At 39.9% G+C, this 18996-nt stretch overlaps 1 protein-coding gene across 1 annotated transcript; it reads right to left on the bottom strand.

The window, feature by feature from the left end:
• Positions 1 to 1982: 1982 nt before the first annotated feature.
• UBE2A (ubiquitin conjugating enzyme E2 A) lies at positions 1983 to 11142 on the bottom strand. Its single transcript, XM_043458506.1, has 6 exons — positions 10899 to 11142; positions 10697 to 10777; positions 10284 to 10309; positions 4614 to 4703; positions 3519 to 3607; positions 1983 to 3270 (listed from the first exon to the last, which is right to left on the bottom strand). The coding sequence occupies exons 1-6, from the start codon at positions 10940 to 10942 to the stop codon at positions 3142 to 3144; spliced, it is 459 nt and encodes a 152-aa protein (XP_043314441.1). The 5' UTR covers positions 10943 to 11142; the 3' UTR covers positions 1983 to 3141.
• Positions 11143 to 18996: the final 7854 nt, after the last annotated feature.

Raw genomic sequence — 18996 nt, 5'->3', positions numbered from 1 at the left:
CAATTAGTGCGTTAGAAAAGCCCACCTTCACCTTTCTTGGGTAAGGGTGGCTTTGGAGATTGAGTGTAAAAACTCCTTTCTCTTTTTACATTTCTTTCCTCTTCCCAAAAATGATTCAGGGCCCAGAGGAGTAGGGTAATGTTATATAAATCTGGTTTATTTGTATAAGTTAAAACTAATAGAATATTAATGTAGTTAGTTAAGCTCTGAAACAATGGGGCCAAGTATATATTTGGTTCTCAGTTTGAGGGTCAACATTTCCTAACTTCTTAGGATCAGCCTTGGTATTGATGTGGAACTAGGGTGAAGTCATCTAACTCCGCTTGAGAATATGTTGAGAAATGAGGTTGGCAAGAATGAGCTGCTAACAACCTTGCTGTTCTATTTGTCCCTTTTTTGTTGGTTCTTATATTTTCCCTTTCTTTGAGACATGAGACAGCAGTCATTTTAACCCAGTACTGTAACCTTGCTATAAAACCTGCACAGGTACATGAGCAGCTTTAAGTTTTGTTTGAATAAATTATACTGAGGAACTAACTCTGCTTTCAGTTACATATATATTTATAGCATTAAGGCTCACAGATCTACTTTTTAGATTTTTTCCCCTCCCCTTTGATTACAAAATGAATGGAAATTTCATGCATTCTGTTGGGATTCTTTTAAAAATAGTATACAGTACATTATTCACTGTGCTATGAGTAACTCTTGAAGCTGGAGATGGGTCCTAAATAAAGGACTCTTAATTACAACTCTAGCTCTTCATCATACTCCCTTTGCCATACCAGCAGGTGCAGAATTGAAGATTCAAGTTCAATCTGCCATTTGAAAGGGGCCCTCATATATGTGTTTTAAATTTATGATTGTTACAAATTAGTGTATGGCGTTGTTAGCCTGTGGCATTTGTTTAAAAAAATTGTAAAGAAAAAAGGCAAATATGCATTAAACTTTGAAATGAATGAATTGTGGTGCCTTTGACCATGGATATGATGCTTTGGGGAAGTCAGTTTGTTGACGCTGTTGTAAGATTTTAAAAGGATTATCCCATGAAAGATACTGGGAATAGTGTTTCTGAGGAGGTGTATGAAAGAAAAAAATAATAAACATGGATATTACCAATCTCACCTTAATTTTTTCGAGTAACAGTGTCAATATTCAAGATACCCAACCACAGGAATTCCCTGGTGGTCCAGTGATTAAGACTTGGTGGTTTCACTGCCATGGCCCATGTCCAGTCCCTGGTTAGGGATCTAACCATAAGCCATGTAGCACAGCCAAAAAAAAAAAAAAATCCAGCCACAGTAGGATGAAGAAATTTATGTAAAACTAATCTGCCAAATACTGATTTAATGTCATTCTACTTAGAAGCAGAAATGAACTTACGAGAAAGTATTTAAGGACATTGTTCCCAGGTGAATCTAACCAGTTCATGTGTTCAGTGTAGGATGAGCTCCCTCATGTTGAATCTCCTTTAAATACACCAGAAGGACTTAAATTTCATTTATCACCACCCCCCCAACCAAGTTAAGAAGTGAGTTTCCAGTCATTGTCCTTGTCTCTATAAAATGAACTAGGTTGCTCCTCAGAAGAAAGTTTTGTTTAAACAAGGTAACACTGAGGATACCTGTATTCCCAAACTTTACTCGAGACTTAAAATACCATTTTATAGTAGTTTATTTTTTAAGCTAAGGCTTTTTTTAAGAGGTGGAATGTCAGGATCAATGTTAGACCTTGGTCTCTAAGGATGATGGTAAATCTCCAGGTTAATCCTCCCCAGTTAGCAGTTTCATTCCCTTAATTGCCTATAATATATGCTGAAATAACTTTGTTTGAATAGTTTTACATTCTGTTAGAATGTTTTAAAAAGCATGAAATACTTAAGACTGAAAAGAATAAAGGTCCTCTCCAGCAATATCTTCTCTTTTCCCTCTCCCAAGATCTGTATTCATATTCAGCTAAAATATAATTATACTTTGACTACAAAATTTTAAGGTTATTTTTATTTACAAGTTTTGAAAAATGTACATTTTTTACATGGGTTACTTATGCAAAGTTAGATTTAAAAGAGTGATAAATGCACAAAAGATGACAATGGAACATCAGACAAAACATTTACAAGCCTTGTCCCACACTGCTACTTAAAGGTACTGTCTAAAAGTATAAATATTCAAAGAAAAGACTGCAAACATTGATTTTAATGTTCTTATAATACTGAAAGGGAGGAAGAAACTAAAGCATGCAGCATTAACTGAGGATTTGAGTGGAAAACAGTTTGCCACAGATATGTTCCCTTCCTTGAGTTAATTGAAACTAAAAGAAAAACATTGTGGGATTATAAATTTGTTTACATAGGGCAGAACAGCTCCTTTAAAAAGATTAAAGTTTCTCCAACCTTCTTAATTAAAAACTAATGATTGTTTCCATTCCTTTGCTCCCACACCTCTTTAAAAAGTGAAAATCCAGAAGACTGCAGTATTCTGAAACTTAGCTTGGGTGTGTCCAGTGAATATCTTGCAAGGAGAGGATGTGTGAGTTAACATGATTGTGGCACTCCTTTGGCCAAGTCTTTTAACATTCTTCCTTCCTTCAGTAAAAAATAGTTCACACTGATTAAATCTTAGTATCACAGCCTTTTAAGCTTCCACTGCTCTTTCAAAGTGGATGTTTACAAGGATTTGTTTCCCTTTTTTCTACATGCCATATTCCAAAAATTCACTTCTAAATCTAACACAAGTGAAGGACCAGCCAGGGTGAAGGCTTCAGCAATCATTTTGTTAAAAACAACATTCCTGTCATCAAGCTATGCATAAGCACCACTTGTAAAACAACTCATTTTAAAAGCTTAGTGTAGAGTAACACAAAACTGCCCTAACACTGTAAATAAGATACAAGAGAAGGGAAATTAAGCATTAGTATTTTTGCAGGTAACCCAGGTACAGTACATTTGATCTCATAGAGGGTGTTCTCTGATGTTTAAGGAGAGGGTAGAAGGGATAGGAAAAGCTTGGCAAGGGAAGATGGAAACGGCACAACAGCTATTTTGCTTTTAATAAAGTAAATGTAATGACACTGAAGAACAGGAAGATGACAAACACATCGATACATATTTTCCTTATGACTGCTGCTTCTTTTCTTCCACCCAGGTCAACAGTCACGCCAGCTCTGTTCTACTATCGCAGAAACACGTTTTTCATACTCCCGCTTGTTCTCCTGGTACAGCTGAGCAGCCTGGCTATTTGCTGGACTATTGGGATTGGGTTCATCCAGTAGAGACTATAGAGACATTTTGTAACAAGTCAGTTCCTCAGTGCCTAGATATATATCACTTGAATTATCCTAGGTAGCAGCTAAATTTGCTCTCAGCATGGTAATCTTCAGTTACATTAGTCTGCTATAGCTAGGCAAATATGTTTTCTGGTGGCTTAGGTCTTAATGACCTACTTTTTACTTAGCTCATGACTTTCAAAAAACAATTGCTAATATAAATGGATCAAAGGATAGTCACATTAAGGAAAATTCACCTGTATGGATGTTAAAATGGAAGACACATCATAGGTTGGACTCCAACGGTTCTGAAGTATGTCCAGACATATGCTACCATCTGCATAGACTAAGAGCATAGAAGTAGGTTATGTTAAACATAACAAAACCATTAAGGTTTTAACATCATCGTCAAGACAAATAGAGTCAAGAATACTTTGCTTTTGAGGTTTACAAAAGATTCCTAAGCTGCTTCTCAATTATATTCCTAAAAGAAGTGTCATAATCACTACTAGTGAAACAACTGGGATGATCAGAGAATGTCAAATATAATTTGTGTAAAACTGGAAGATACTTAGTGCTTGTTATTCTGAAAAGACTGTCCTGTTATCCAGGAAACCACACGCATTTTTTTTTAACAGGGTTCCTAGTCATCCACAGGCTTATGGGAAATTCATTCCACCAAACTTCTAAACACTACCTCTTACTGAAATAACAAAAGATAGCTCAGAGTTCACAAAGTTTCGTTTTGGCATGAAGATAAAAATACCTGATGCCCTGGAATATTAACCTGAATAAAAGGCAAGTTGTTCTAGGCTTGCTACTAGGAAGGGAAAAAAAGTGAAGTACTAAGTTAGAATCACCTGTGGTACTTTTCTAATATATTGTATACCTGGACCTTAACCACAGAATCTGATATTCAGCAGGTCTGGAGTGAGGCCAGGGCATCCATAGCTTTTAAATGTTCCATGCTAATTCTGATATGCACACAAAGCTGAAAATGGTTGTTTTAAATACTAGTGAATATAATTACAACACAAAATTACCCCAATCTGGCCTTACATTAAAAGGAAACCTCAAGGACACCTTTATTTTAATTTATTAAGTAAATGATAAAATCATCAAAACCAGAAGGCTCTCAGATTCCAAACAAAGTCAGTGTCCCTTCACAGCTTCATTCTAGGACCTAGACCAAGACAGCAATAGGCCACCAGGAACAAGACCAGCTTTCAGAAAACATTAAGATGCCTACACAAATACTCAGGTTCTACAGACGAATAAATAGGAAATGTGGAATACTTCCCCAAATAAACAGTACAGCATTTTGGAATACTCTATTAAAAAGAGATACTTGCCATTTGGATGGAACATCTTAGAGACAAATCTAACCGTTGGTGGCTTATTCGGATATTCCTCAGTGAATTCTATTGTAAGCTTAAAGGTTCCTGTAATTAGAAAAGCAAGGGTTAAGAAAACATTTATCATTTTGTTCAGTAGTACTTTGTTTTTAATGCTACATGACTTGTTTTTCAAGTATTATATGAAATAATGCAAAGATATAGAGTAGAGAGGAAAGAGACCAGGTAAGAGGTACAGCTCTAGGAACTGCCCTAAAAATGAAGTGTGAGAACCACCACTCAAAGGTGATTCATTTTTTGTTTTTCCATTATTCTCCTCCAAACTTAAATACAGCTATCTTAAACTCAAAATTACTGCCTGCGGGATAACTTTAGCCCCTGTATATTTTGAAGACATCCTTAAAATGACAAGCAACTACAGCCAAAATTTGGCCTTCCTCCTTTAGAAGACTGAAAGACCTTAATAAAGTCCAATTTTCATCAGCTGTCATCTTAAATTCTCCAGTGATTTTTAAATGGACTAGAAAGAATGAGCACAAAGGTTCAAAAACCAATGCTAGAAATACAAATCAACAATCAAATTATTTTTAAAACAGCAGGGAATAAGTATAAAAGTGTTCCCTGGCTCCTTTTCATGTAATAGCAACTCTATAATGAAAACATAATTGAATGTAAGCCAGAAAAAACTTCACAGTCTCTCTTAAAAACCCTTAAGTATGACTCACAAGGTACTTAACTATAAAACCAACTCAATAATTCACACTAATGGAGGGAATTAATGGCAGAAATAATTTAAAAATCACATTAGATTGCATTCGTATCTCCAGTAAAGTTCTTTCTAATGATGTTTGTTTACGCTACCATTGAAACAAATTATTTTTCTTGAATATGTGTCAACTAAGGTCACGGGAGGCCCTAAAACATACTAGGTTAGAAACTTATTTATAAGAAATAGACAAGCTGGATCTAATTCAAGAATTGTTGGGGGACTTCCCTGGGGGTCCAGTGGTTAAGACTCCATGCTTCCACTGCAGGGGAGCAGGGGATGTGGGTTCATTCCCTGGTTGGGGAACTAAGATCCCATATGCCATGAGGCACAGCCAAAAAAAAAAAAAAGAATTGTTGGAAGTTGTGATTCGGGGAGATTATTTCCTTCAAGATGTTATTTTTAATTGGTTTTAATAAATTCAAGAAAACAACTGGGCAACTGTTTTTTCCTGACTGAAATTTCTTCAAGTAATCTTAAGGAATCAGTTACTATCTGGTATAAGGTGATGCATGTTCCACTCTATTACTCTGGTCCATTTAATACATTACTTATTCTAATACAATAGACCACACTTCAAATAAGATTATAATGTGTTACTGGTTCCTTCAGAGTTAGGAATTTATTTCTTCCTTGCTTCCATTCTGCCTTTCCACTTAAGAAAAAAGATCACAATCATTTTACTCCTAGATGTTACATATAACAATACCAAAATGTGTGTTTTCTACCAGCAAACTCACAGTAAACAATTTGCTAACAAAGGTGCCCTTGGTATGAACATGTGTCCGAAAGTTTCAGAATAATGTAAAATGCAACATACGGAGACATATTCAACAAACTATTTTTACTCCCTAAAATTTTAAGTCAGATTTAAGATACTATGAATTATAACTAAGGACAAACAGTATAGTATTTTGAAATGGATAAACATGCTCTAGTCCATCAGAACACACTTCACCTTTATCACCACCTGGTCATAACTCTTCCTATTTTTTAGGGAGAAAGCATAGTTCTTCCTTTTCGGTTCTACTAATATTATAATATGCAAGAGAAAGTGGGAATGAGTGTGAGTTCAAAACTTTGAGCTTCCTTATGTATCTCAAGTATAAACACATTTGGCTCAGTGTTGATATATACTTAAATTATAGCTTAGAGATTTATCATCAAGAAATTGCTCTAAAATTGGACAGATTTAATAGTGTGCAGAGCTCCCAGGTACTTTAAATTAAAACCATCATTAAATAGGGTACTTAAAGGTGGTAAAGCCACACAGAAGGCAAGCATAAGTATAAACAGTGGGGCAAAGCGGAAGCTTTGCAGTCAGATCTAGGTTCAAATCCTTGCTTTCCTACTTGCTTGTTATGAAACCTTGGGGGAAGCTGCTTGACTATACCTCAAGTTCCTCATCTGTAAAATGGGTTAATAATAATGCTCACTACATAACACTGTTGTGAGGTTTAAATGAGGCAAAGATGCACAGTGATATAAAACAAGTACTTCATAAATTCTACAGTTTCACATCTCTAGACCCAGTTGAAGGAGGCAAAACCCCAAAATCCAAACCATCATCAGTAAGAAAAATACAATTAATGAATTCAAGTACTAGATAGTACTTTCTTTCTGACCTACACCAAACACAGTGAAATCCAAGTTGAGAACATAAGCTGGTGGTTCACAAAACCCTTGACTTGAGCTTTCTGCCTACTGCTTGCTGAAAAGTTCAACAAGGTGGTTACCTAGCTACCAAAGAAGTTAATCAAGTCTTTTAGAACAGCTTACTTAATATCTTGAGAAGTGAAACCACCTGCTTATGTCCATATGAATATAAATTAGTAGGACTTACCCACATCTTACTCAAAGTACACATTTAAAGGGATGTTTCATACTTTTAGCTGCATTAAACAATGAGAACCTCTTCAGTACAAGTTTCATTGCAATTTCTGAGATCCAAAATGAACGATAAGCATATTTAAAATCCTAGAATTAATATTATGCAATTGAGCCTAAGCTTATCCTCTGAATATTTAGAAGGATAGGCTTTAAAATAACTGAAAACTTAAGCCTTGCCATTATTGTACACAACCTGTACTGATTTTTTTATCTTCCTGAGGAGGCCATAACATTGTAAGGAAAGTATGAATTAATCCATCTATACCTAGGGACCCGGACAACTATATAAATGTGTTAAATGGCTGATGTATGGCAATAGGGAATGATTTGGTTAGTGTATGTTCTGCCTAAAAACAGTCACAAATTCAACTTTTGAAAATATTGTACTGGCCAAGGAAAGCACCTCTGTAGGTGTTTTCTGCCATTTAGCCACCAGTTTGTGACCCCTGAGGAGGAAGCAAAGTACATATAAATTTTTTTGATGATTGAAAAAGTCTGGCTTTTCAGATAATAACCAACCTTCATTACAGGATTTATGTACCTTAAGAACACCCCTTGTGGACTTCTAAGTGATTCAGTTAAAAAAAAAGACACCAAATTCTTAAGAATACATCCACTGAAAAATAAAATACTAGTATCTTACTGTTTCCATTCACAATTTTCAGATGATGCGGTGGAGAATACATTGTTTCTTAACCTTCACATTCAGCATACATGCCAAGGTATTTTATGAAGACGCATTTACCCCCAATGTTTTGTTTGGTAGTTTAAGCTCTTGGGAACATAGTCCTCTTACTTCAAGTGTGTGAAGTTAAATTGAAATACCTTGAAGAGTTCCTATTTTTAAAAGTTCAGCTCTTTAACTAGGGCCTAGCTGTTCTGGAAATGTCTGCTCCAGATGGTTACAAGGAATCAGCAAAAGTAGTTTTGAAGCTGTTGATTTATATCATACATTGGCAACAGCAAAATCAACTATGCCACTTGTTCCTAATTGGGCCTTTCCAGTAAATTTCCTAGCTGTAAATGAGGTATTTTTAAATGGTAAAAAAAATTCTTGTAACCTTGGTTAGTGTTCGAGACACCTGAGGAAGCATTCAGGGATAGCAGACTACTCAAAAGAATGAATCAGAAAAGGGTACTGTCATTTAGCCTGAGTAATTCCTTTCAGTAATGTAAGGGTGGAGAGACACATCATCAAAAATAGAACCAGTAATGTCAAGGGGGAAGGTCCAGGTAGATAATGGATTCCATAAGTACTTTTCCAATTCATACCACTTAAAGCAAGAGAAGCACCCTTGAAATATTTAAGTTGCCAACCCCTAGCAAAGCGATGTACTATTAATAAAGTTGTGCCCAGCATAAAGCAGTCCGAATAAAATCAGGAGGAAAAAAGAAGCCAATGAAAATAAAGCCTGCTGGAGCTAAAGCAAATACACAGCTAATTTGCACATAAAGCTTAAGTATGAAGAACCAGCACCGATCTAAAGGAGGAAAATTAAGCCTAGCTAGCTTTTGCTATGGATCAGATCAGTTCAAATGATTTACCGCACGCACCAAAGTAGTATGCCTTCAGGATCACACTCCCCTGCTGTCATTTCTTTTTATCAAAGCACTGAAGAACAGTGATATTTACCCAGGATGTGAAGGCAGAGAAGAAACTAAAAGTATCCAAGTTACTGTCTACAGTCTGCTAGAGAAATCTGAGTGTTTGAGACAAATCCTAGAACTGGTTGATACTCATTTACCTCACAACATCCTGTGGTTGGTAACATCCAAAGGCAATCTGACTAGGCAACTTTGTTTCTACTGAGTAGTTTGTAGAAATGCTTTTGTTGCCACCTTCAAATGGAGGTGTGTGCATATGTGTACAGATCTCTCTCAAATGCTCTGTGACCAAAGGAATACAAGGCATTGAGAAGAAAATAAATAACAGACCCTTTTCTGTTTAAAAATACCTCAAATATTAAAGATGTCAATCAGCAGTTCAAATACTTTTAATCATCTTTTTAAATGCATTAAGCTTTCAAAAGCAATTAACTACACACACACATACACACACAACTGAGTGCACATAAAACTATATCAATGTCAATTTCCTGGTTGTGCACAGTCATTCAAAATGTTACCAAGGGAGAGGGGGGAACAGGTGAAGGGTATACAAGGTCTCTCTGTATTATTACTTATTACAACTCCACACAAATCTATAATTATATCAAAACAAGAAGCTTTAAAAAGTCCTTAAAAAGCAACTTAGTGTGTTTTTAAAAGTCAAACCTAAACCTAAAAATCATGTACCTGTAAGTACGTGTAGTATCTTGAAGTAGGTTGGACACTGGTAAGAGAGGACATTAAGGCTCCCCTCAATTGTGAAACTGCCTTGAGATCACTGATCATAAAGTCTTGATAAAAGCACATGCTGAAAACTCATTTAAAAATATGAAACAACAAGCTGGCTATTGAAGGTGTCATTAAAGACCATCTTAAAGCAGTGAGACTGAAAAGCACTCAATGTCAGATTGTAGAAACCAGACAGTTGTGTGCAAGGGATTCCTGCATCCATTCAACATCCAACAACACACATGAAGCACCTGCTGAACACAGTTCCCACCCTTATGACAGAATTCTGAACCAGATGGTCCCTGGGGTCTCCGAGTCTATCAGCAAGTGGTTGGGTTAATCCTAACTCAGTATCCTGATGGACGGGGTGGTGGTGCTGAATTTAGCAGGATCACAACCCAAACCTCACAAATCCTTAACATCAGTGGTATCATGCTCCTTTTAAAAAGTGACTGCCTTCCTCAGATTTTTTTAAGCAGCAGGAAAAAGGTGCAGTTTTAGTCAAGCGGACAATAGCCAGAACAACCTGCCACAGACTGGACTCTTCTCAAGCCTTTAGTAGGCAGAGGCCAGGGAGAAGCGGGTTATTAAGTAGGAGGCACTTCCAGGCTGACTGGGAAACCCTTTCCCCAGAAGATCAGGGTCCCGAAAGGTGGGTAAAGAAACTCTCTTACCATCCTCAAACGGGGTCCCTTCAGGCCTACAACACAGAGAGAAACAAGTCAGTTCCCGCAGCGGGGGCTCCTCTCTCCCCGGTTCATCTGAGGAGGTGGCTATTATGAGCTCTGCTCGCCCCACCTCTGGTAAACCACCGCTTCCCGGGTTGCAAAGCCACTACCAAGAGAGCTTTGGGGCTCCGAAACCCCAGGCAAGCCGAAGCGCCACCGCTCCCCGCCCCGCCCCCCTCCGAACCCCAAATGGTTCCCCTGGCAGCGGGAACCGAGCTAATCGAGGCACAGGCTCCGGGGAGGCGCCTAGGCCCAACGAGCCCCAAACCTTCTTGCTCAGTCCCCGCCTCCGCACCGGGCCGGTCCCAGGGGGCACACGGGTCCCCCAGCTCTCACCACCACCCGGAACGCAGACTCACCCAAAAATGACCGCGTTCCAAACCATGATGTTGTTCTCGGACGGAGCCCCGCTGACTCCGGCTGGAGGATCCTCCTGCAACCTTCAGGGAAACAACACAGGCACCTCCCGCTATCCAGCCCCCGCCGCCGGCCAAACCCGCTGCCGGCCCCGCCCTGCGCCCCGGCCGCAGCCCCCGGCCCCCAGAGTCCCGGGCGGGTTACCTCTTGAAGTCCCTCATGAGACGCCGCCGAGCCGGGGTGGACATGTCTCTAGCGGGGTCAGGGGTGGGGCATACACCGAGCTCTCGGGTCCCCGCGGGTGGTGAGGAGGCGGAGGAAGCCGGAGGAACCAACGGAGAAGCGCCTAGAGGAACCGCACTGCCTCTCCTAAGTCGAGGGTCGGTCTGGCGCCGGCTTAGCACCACCCCAGAGTAGACCGGGGCTGAACCAACCTGGAAGGAAAGAACGGGGGTGGAACGCCGAACGCTGGACAGGCCGTACCAAGACGGGACAGGGGTGGGGGGAGGGACGGGAACTTGCTTAGGTCATTAAACCCCTAAGGGACGCGGGGAGCCAGGGTGAGAAGCAAGCTGTGGGCCTCATGTTAATTGCCGGGAAAGCAATAGGATCGGGTGGTGGAATCGGTCCACCTTCACTTGCCAATTCTAAGACGAACCATGGGAAGATTTTTTTCTGGTTTTCCTTTTTCTTCTTTTTTTTTGAGATCAGATCACTTATTTAAAGTGCACACAGTGGTTGAGGGGGAGAAGGATGAAGTCTCAATCTCAGTGAGGACAGAGTTGACGAAGGCGAAACCGGTTCTCCTAAAGCCGGAACTCTAGGGGGTACACCTCCTACGGACACGGGAAACTGGGGAGGAAGCTGTGTGACTGGTCAAAATCACTGAACATCCAAAGAGTAAATCGACCTCGACGGTGAGGTCGAGGGTCCCTTCTCTATGGGATGCATGTGCGGGCCCCAACATTTAGGCCCATGATCACCCCCAAAGCAGAATGAAATGATGGTGTGTGTCCTGGGGAGGGAATGAGAGCTGGAGGCAAGCAGAATGAGGCTTTAGCTTTGGGCACTCACAATTTGGCTCTGGAACCACATTTCCCCTTGACAGTTCAACAAGCCAAGTGGCTACTATATGTTCAGAAGAGTCCAAGGGTATGAGAATATCCGATTGCAGAGAATTGGAAGAGCAGTGAGTCTGAAGTAAAAGGAACGGTAAGATGCAGGTGAAAAAGCTGTAGGTTGCAGGGAAGAGTCACAGTTAGTATGTGGACCTGCAAAAGCAATAACAGTTTTAAAGAATATTTTTTAAAAAGGTCAACCCCAAATAACATAGAAGGTAGGCAAAATACTCATTTAAGAATTTTTTGGAAACATGAGAAAAGTAGGTTTAGGTTCACTCAGGGAGAGTTTTGAATGCCAAGCTAATGGCTTCCTTGGAAGTTGGTTGAGCAGAAAGGCAAGGCGATCAGAGCTGTACTCATTGGAGACGGGTCCCAGGACAGCAACTAGAAGACTCTTGAAGTATTCCAGGTGAGAGGTAGTGAACCAGGCAATGACAATAAAAACGGAGAGGACTTGCCAACAGAACGTGGGAACAAGAGAGAGGAAGGAGTCTACGGAGGCTCAAGTTCTGGGGATTTCCCTGGTGGCTCAGGGGTTAGGGCTCTGTGCTTCCAATGCAGGGGACACCAGTCAACCCCTGGTCCCAGAATTAAGATCCCCACAAGCCTCCAAGTGCAGTGTGGCCAAAATATGGCTCAAGTTCTAACCCCCAAGATAATTGAGAGTTTGAAGTACCACTACCTGAGTAAGGGAAAAGAGAGGGGAAGGGCAGTTTGGGGAGAGAAAATCTGGGGACTTGCTGAGTTCATGGGACTAGTGAGACATCTACCTGAAGATATCCAGAAGATATCAGATATGCAGGAATTTGTTTCTAAAATGGGAAACAGGAGGCACTTGACAATGGTAATGATTCTAGCTGCTGCTTTACAACAGGTACTCTCATGGCCAAGGATTTATATCTCCCATTAATTCTAATATATCAGTTAAGCAAATCTCCCTAATATACCATCACATGGCTGTGGTGGGAAGGGGGTACAAAAGTAAATTTAAAAACTTCCTTTTCCTCTCATCTAGGAGCTTGCTGTCTACTAATACACACATATGGAATCAACAAAAGCAACATTTATGAAAGCAAGTGCATTAGTTTTCTATTGATGTTTAACAAATTGCCACAAGCTGTTAGCCAACTTCAGTTCCCTGTCATTGCAGGACTGAAGGCCCCATTTCCCTACTGGCTGCCAGCCAGGGACCAGTCTCAGCTCCTAGACGTTATCTACACTCCTTGCCATGTGGCCTACTCCATCTTCAGATCCAGCAGCAGAGAATTTCTCTCCTGCCAAATCCCTATCACACTTTAAAAAAATGTATTTCTTTTCCTCTCACAGTTTGAATCTCTTTCTTTAGGAAGAGCCCAGCTCACTTTAAGGCCTTAACTGATTAGGTCAGGCCCACCCCAGATAATCTCCTGATCTTCAAATCATTTCATTTGGCACCTTAATTACATCGGCAAAATTGCCTGATAGCAGAACTCAGATTACTATTTGACTGAATAGCTCAAGAAGTGACCAGAAATCTTGAGGAAGGGGGTGGCATCTTAGAATTCTGCCTCCAGAGCAGCAGCAAATTGCGGAGCAGAAACAAGTGACTCCACAGATGCTGAAGAATCTGTACAGCAGGGGTATCATCAATCTGGTGGGGTTAGAGCAAGCTTCCTGAAATGGGTTGATTTCAGTGTTGCTTCAGAAGAGACGAAAGCAGGGCTAGGGAGGGAAGAACACAAGTGGCTCCTGAACAACACAGACGTGGACATGGGGCTTAACCAGGATCTGGGGATAGTGGGCAGATTAAAGAGGCTAATGCAGACTGTCAAGACCTTGACTTGGAAAAGTGAGGATGACAGAAGTTGATTAAATGCCCTCAAGTGTGAGGATGAGGAATTCAGGCTTGCTAGGCAGCTTTTATAGGTGTTTGAGCCTGAGAGAGGTGTACTGAAAACATCCCACTGAGAAATGGTATATAGTATACTGGAGAGGAGGTGAGGTCTGGTAGGTTTCTGGATATAAGGGACTGGGTATAAATGTCTGAAACTCACTGATGGCTAGAGATGCGTGTGAGTGTGTTGCGGGCTTGTCTGTTTTCTGAAACCCCTTTGCTGTATGGCTAAGGAGTAGCTCTTTGGGAGCCCCAGGGCACCAGGGTGTGGGGAGAGCGTTGCCTGACTGCAGAGTGGAATTGCATTGCAGGAACACTGTGCCCCCACATTCCTCATCAGAAGCAGGGTTGTCATAGCAAGCAGCACACAGAAGATGGTTCTCCAGCACAGACGGTTATACGACTGGAATGTACTAACTATAGCAGAGCTGGCCAAGCCTTCCTTCCACCCCCCTTCCCACCTTGATATCTTGAAGAAATACCTTCTACACAGGCAAGCATCCCCTCTTCCCTCCCAAGCACAGGGGTCAAGAAACTAGAAGTCCTTTTCAATTTAAAAACAAGTTTGTCAGTGATGTGGGCTTCCCTGATGGCTCGGGGGTAAAGACTCTGCTTGCAATGCAGGAGATGCAGGTTCGATCCCTGAGTTGGGAAGATCCCCTACAGGGGGAAATGGCGGCCCACTCCAGTATTCTCGCCTGAAAAATCCCATGGACAGAGGAGCCTGGTGGGCTACAGTCCATAGGGTCACAAAGAGTCAGACATGAGTGAGCAACTAACTGAGCATGCATGCATGTGTTAGCAATGCAACTGCAGAGAAGATAAAAAATAATTGTTCATAGGCAAGGATTTGAGAATTTTCCTAAAAGGGAGGACTGTGGAAATACGGGACTATATGACTAGGGAAATTTAGACTTTCATTTTTGCTTTCAAAATAGATTGTGATTTTCCTGAACTATTTCAGATTGAAGTGAGAGACCAAATAAAATATCATTTCCTGCCTTATGAGGCTGGGAGTTTGTATTTCTGTTAGCCAGTGAAGGCATGGAATTAATTTTTCTATAGTTTCCACTTCCGTCAATAAAATTTAGTGCAAATGAGTACCAGTGAGATGGATTTTGGACTTCTGCTCTCCAGAAGTGTAAGAAAGTCACTAAATTTGTGGTAGTTTGTTACAGCAACAAAAGAAAATGGATATAAATGGCCACAGTGTTGCATATGAGAATAAAATCAAACCAGCCACACCCACAGGCAGACTATATAACCCAATCCAGCCTGCTAGCTTTTTTCCCTATGGCCAAGGAACAGAAAATAAAATCAAAAGATTTTTCTTGACTCTAATATAAATATAAATCTTGGAAGACAAGTCAAGAGGTTCACTTGCAGGAGACAATAGTTGCCACAGTGTGTGTTCTTGGCAGTAAAGGTAATAGTGTGCTGTCCATCTATGGCCCCTAGGACACAAGGAGAGAAAGAGAGGGAGGGAGGGAGGGACAGAGGGAAGAAAGAAATGGGGAAATTAGGGCCATGAACATAGGATTTCACTATCCGCTGAACTGCTGAATCAAGGCAAACAAAGGCATGGCTGAATAATGCACCCTCCTCATGATCTTCAGGTCCTAAACCTGTGAATGTGTTACTTTATATGGCAAAAGGGACTTTGCAGGTGTGAGTAAATTTAGAATATTGAGATAGGAGATTAGCCAGGGTTAAACAGGTGGCCCTGATGTAATCACATGGGTCTTTATAAGAGGGTAGGAGGAGTCTGAATTCAGAGAAGGTCCTGTGATGATGGAGGTAGAAAGTGGCATGGTGCAGCCACCAGCCAAGGAGCCAAGGGATGCTGGAAGCCTCTAGAAACTGGAAGATGCAGAGAATGACTTTTCCCCTGGAGCCTCTAGGAGCAGTCAGCCTGGCTAACATCTTGTTTTTTGGTTTTTGTTTTTTTTTTTTTATTTTTTTTTATTTTTTTTTTATTTATTTTTTTTCTATTTTTTTTTTTTTTGTTCTAACATCTTGAATCTAGACCAGTGAGATGGATTTTGGACTTCTGCTCTCCAGAAGTGTAATACAATCAATTTGGTTTTCATAAGCCACTAAGTCTGTGGTAGTTGTTACAGCAACAAAAGAAAACGGATACAAATGGCCACAGTATTGCATATGAGAATAAAATCAAACCAGCCACACCCACCAGCAGACTGTGTAACCCAATCCAGCCTGCTGGCTTTTTTCCGATGGCCTGCCAGCTACAAACGTGTTTCTATACTTTGAAATGGTTGCAAAAGTCAAAAGAAGGATAGTATTTAATCATATTTCATGACACATGAAGATGATATGAAGTTCAAATTTCAATGTCCATAAATAAAGTTTCACTATGGTTGCTTTTGTGCTGCAATGACAGAGTAGCTGTGACAGAAAGTGTGTGGTGCCCTCACCAGTTCCCACTGTTGGTCAGTCCACTACAAATCACAGTGACATGGTTGTAAAGCAACAGTGTTTTGGGAACCACTTCTTTCACCATGTTTTGGCATTTTTAAAAAAATTACAACTGCATGCCTAGCATGTCAAAACAAGAAAATAAGAAAGTGGATTTTAAACGTTGTGCTTTCAAGGCATGGTGGAGTGTAGATGACTTGGTCATCAATTTAGATGTCAAAACACTGTGTTTATTACATAGTGATGCTATAGCATGGCTAAAAGAATACAATAGACCTCGACATTACCAAACTAAGTATTCATCACAATGTTCCCAGTTCACAGGAAAGCAATGGTTAGGCAAATTAGAAAGTTTAAAATAGAACATCTTATCATAGCAGAATTCTTCACAAAAGTGAAAAATGAAAATGAGGTTGCTGCCAAAGTAAGTTTCTGAGTGGTTCATTTGTTAGCCAAGCAAAGAAAACCATCTACTTACTGGTGGTGAGTTAATTAAATCATGTTTGATTGCAAAAGCCAAAGAATGTGTCCAGGGAAAATAAACTTTTTAAAGACCTTCAGCAAGAACAGTGGCTCAGAAATTGAGGACACTGGAAGCAACACCAATAGTAAGTTTTTAAAAACAGGGCAAATGGTTTCAAGTGTTTTCCCTTGGCTCTTGATAAATTGACAGATCTTAACAATACTCCTCAATTGTTGTTGTTTACTCAGAGGGTCAATGCTGAGTTTAAAATGGTGGAAGAATTGGCCTGTGTGGATAGCCTGTGAGTGAAAGTTGCTTGTTGTGTCTGATTCTTTGTGACCCCATGGACTACACAGTCCATGGAATTCTCTAGGCCAGAATACTGGGGTGGGTAGCCTTTCCCTTCTCCGGGGGATCTTCCCCACCTGGGGATCGAACCCAGGACTCCAGTATTGCAGGCAGATTGTTTACCAGCTGAGCCACAAGGGAAGCCCAAGAATACAGACAGCCTGTAGATGACTTCAGATGAGAATATTTTCGAAAAAGTCAAGAAAGCACTAATTCAATACAACCTGAAGTAGAATCTGCTAAGATGCATTTTGAATATGTATGAAGGAGAAAAAGGCTTAGTTGGGCAAATGTACAAAACTTGCAAAAATGGAAGCTGCTTAAATCCTATAGTTATTTGTTATCTTACTGAACAATAGGTACTTCACAGGAAAATATTTTAGTCTATCTTGTGTTACTCAACCATTCGTGTCAACAGTGAACCTCATTCACTCTCGTGGACTAAACATTGTCAGTTTCATGAATTTTTGTCAGATATAGAGGCTGAATATTTTAACTTGACCCACCAACAGCAGTTCAACAGCTTAGCGGTTGTAAGGGATTTTTGTCATTGTTGTTTCATCTGTTTTTGTATTTTTATAGCTCATGGCTGGAATTGGGAAAATTTTCTGAGCCAGAAGAACCACCCTCAACTATTCCATTCACTATTATTGAATACTGAATGGAATTAGCTTTTGTTGGAGACTTAATAATGTTATTTAATAAATTTAACCTACAATTACAAAGCAAAAATGCTTCTTACATGTGACATTTATGCTGCAGTGAAATCATTGCAATGACGACTGGCACTTTTCAAACCACAAGTAATGTCTAGTAACTTAATCACTTCCTGTGCTGTTAAAAGTTAAAACAGACTAGATTTGCATTCCCACACGAATTTGCTGTGGATATATTTTCTGAACATAAAACCCATGGTGTTTTATGGACCCTGATGTGAGTGCAAAGGAAATTTCTGTATTTCAAAAGCAGTTTAACTGTGCAATTGAGGAACTCCCACTTAAACATCAATTGGAAGTGATCATTCTGCAATGTAACAACATGCTAAAACGCAAATGTCAAGAGAAGAATCTGATAGAACTCTGTAAGTGCTATCTAAGAGATGAATTGTTGTTTAGTCGCTAAGTTGATCCCAAAGACTGTAGCCCAGCAAGCTCCTCTGTCCATGGGATTTCCCAGGCAAGAATACTGGAGTGGGCTGACATTTCCTTCTCCAGGGGATCTTCTCAATCCAGAGACTGAACCTGCATCCCCTGCATTTCAGGTGTATTCTTTACTGCTGAGCCACCAGGGAAGCCCCAAGAGATGAATATGCTCAATTAAAACTCAGATGCTTGTAGATTGATATCAGTATATGGCAGCACTTATCTGTGTTATGATTTTTCTCAAAGATGAAACACATAAAATCTCATTACTACAGATAAGCATTAACAGATAAATGTCTGTAGCTGATTTTTATTAAGACCTTTATTAACAGTTGCTTGCAATTTGTCAATTCTTTTGAAAAAATCAAGTTGTAGATTTTTATTACAGATGAAAAATGAGATTCTTAGCAATCTTGACAAATTGAAACAATTTATAAACCTTTAAAATTGTATTAAAAAAATAAAAGGGAATTCCCCAGTGGTCCAGTAGTTAGGACTCTGCACTTGCATTGCAGGAGGCATGAGTTCCATCCCTGGTTGGAAGCTGAGATCCCACATGCTTCGAGGCATGGCAAAAAAAAAACAACTGTAACTGATTTTGATAATAGGAAACACTCACTTTGAATGCTAATTAAGTGAAATATTATCCTCTTCATAAAAGAATGTCATTCCTCTCACTAGTAGATCTGTATTATGAAAAATTATACTCAATTATTATATTTTGAATTCCATTGATAAAACATTTGGGAAAATTTGTTTTCTCTAGTGATATAAATACCTACATAAAGTTCTTGATTTTGCCTCTTGGCTTTCAAAGCCTAAAATATTTACTCTCTAGCCCTTTGCCCATCCCTGCACTAGACTAAGCCACATGAGGGAGGGAGACTATTTATAACTGATCACTATGCAACCAGAGTTG

The sequence above is a fragment of the Cervus canadensis genome, chromosome X, assembly GCF_019320065.1.
Source record: "Cervus canadensis isolate Bull #8, Minnesota chromosome X, ASM1932006v1, whole genome shotgun sequence".
Lineage (NCBI taxonomy): Eukaryota > Metazoa > Chordata > Mammalia > Artiodactyla > Cervidae > Cervus > Cervus canadensis.
This window is presented reverse-complemented; position numbering and strand designations above follow the sequence as displayed.

Coding starts and splice junctions, on each gene's coding strand:
- UBE2A (XM_043458506.1), bottom strand. CDS start 10,942: ATGTCCACCCCGGCTCGGCGGCGTCTCATGAGGGACTTCAAGAG. Junction 10,310..10,696: donor TGGAACGCGGTCATTTTTGG/GTGAGTCTGCGT, acceptor TCTGTGTTGTAG/GCCTGAAGGGACCCCGTTTG. Junction 4,704..10,283: donor AGGGACCCCGTTTGAGGATG/GTAAGAGAGTTT, acceptor TTCTAATTACAG/GAACCTTTAAGCTTACAATA.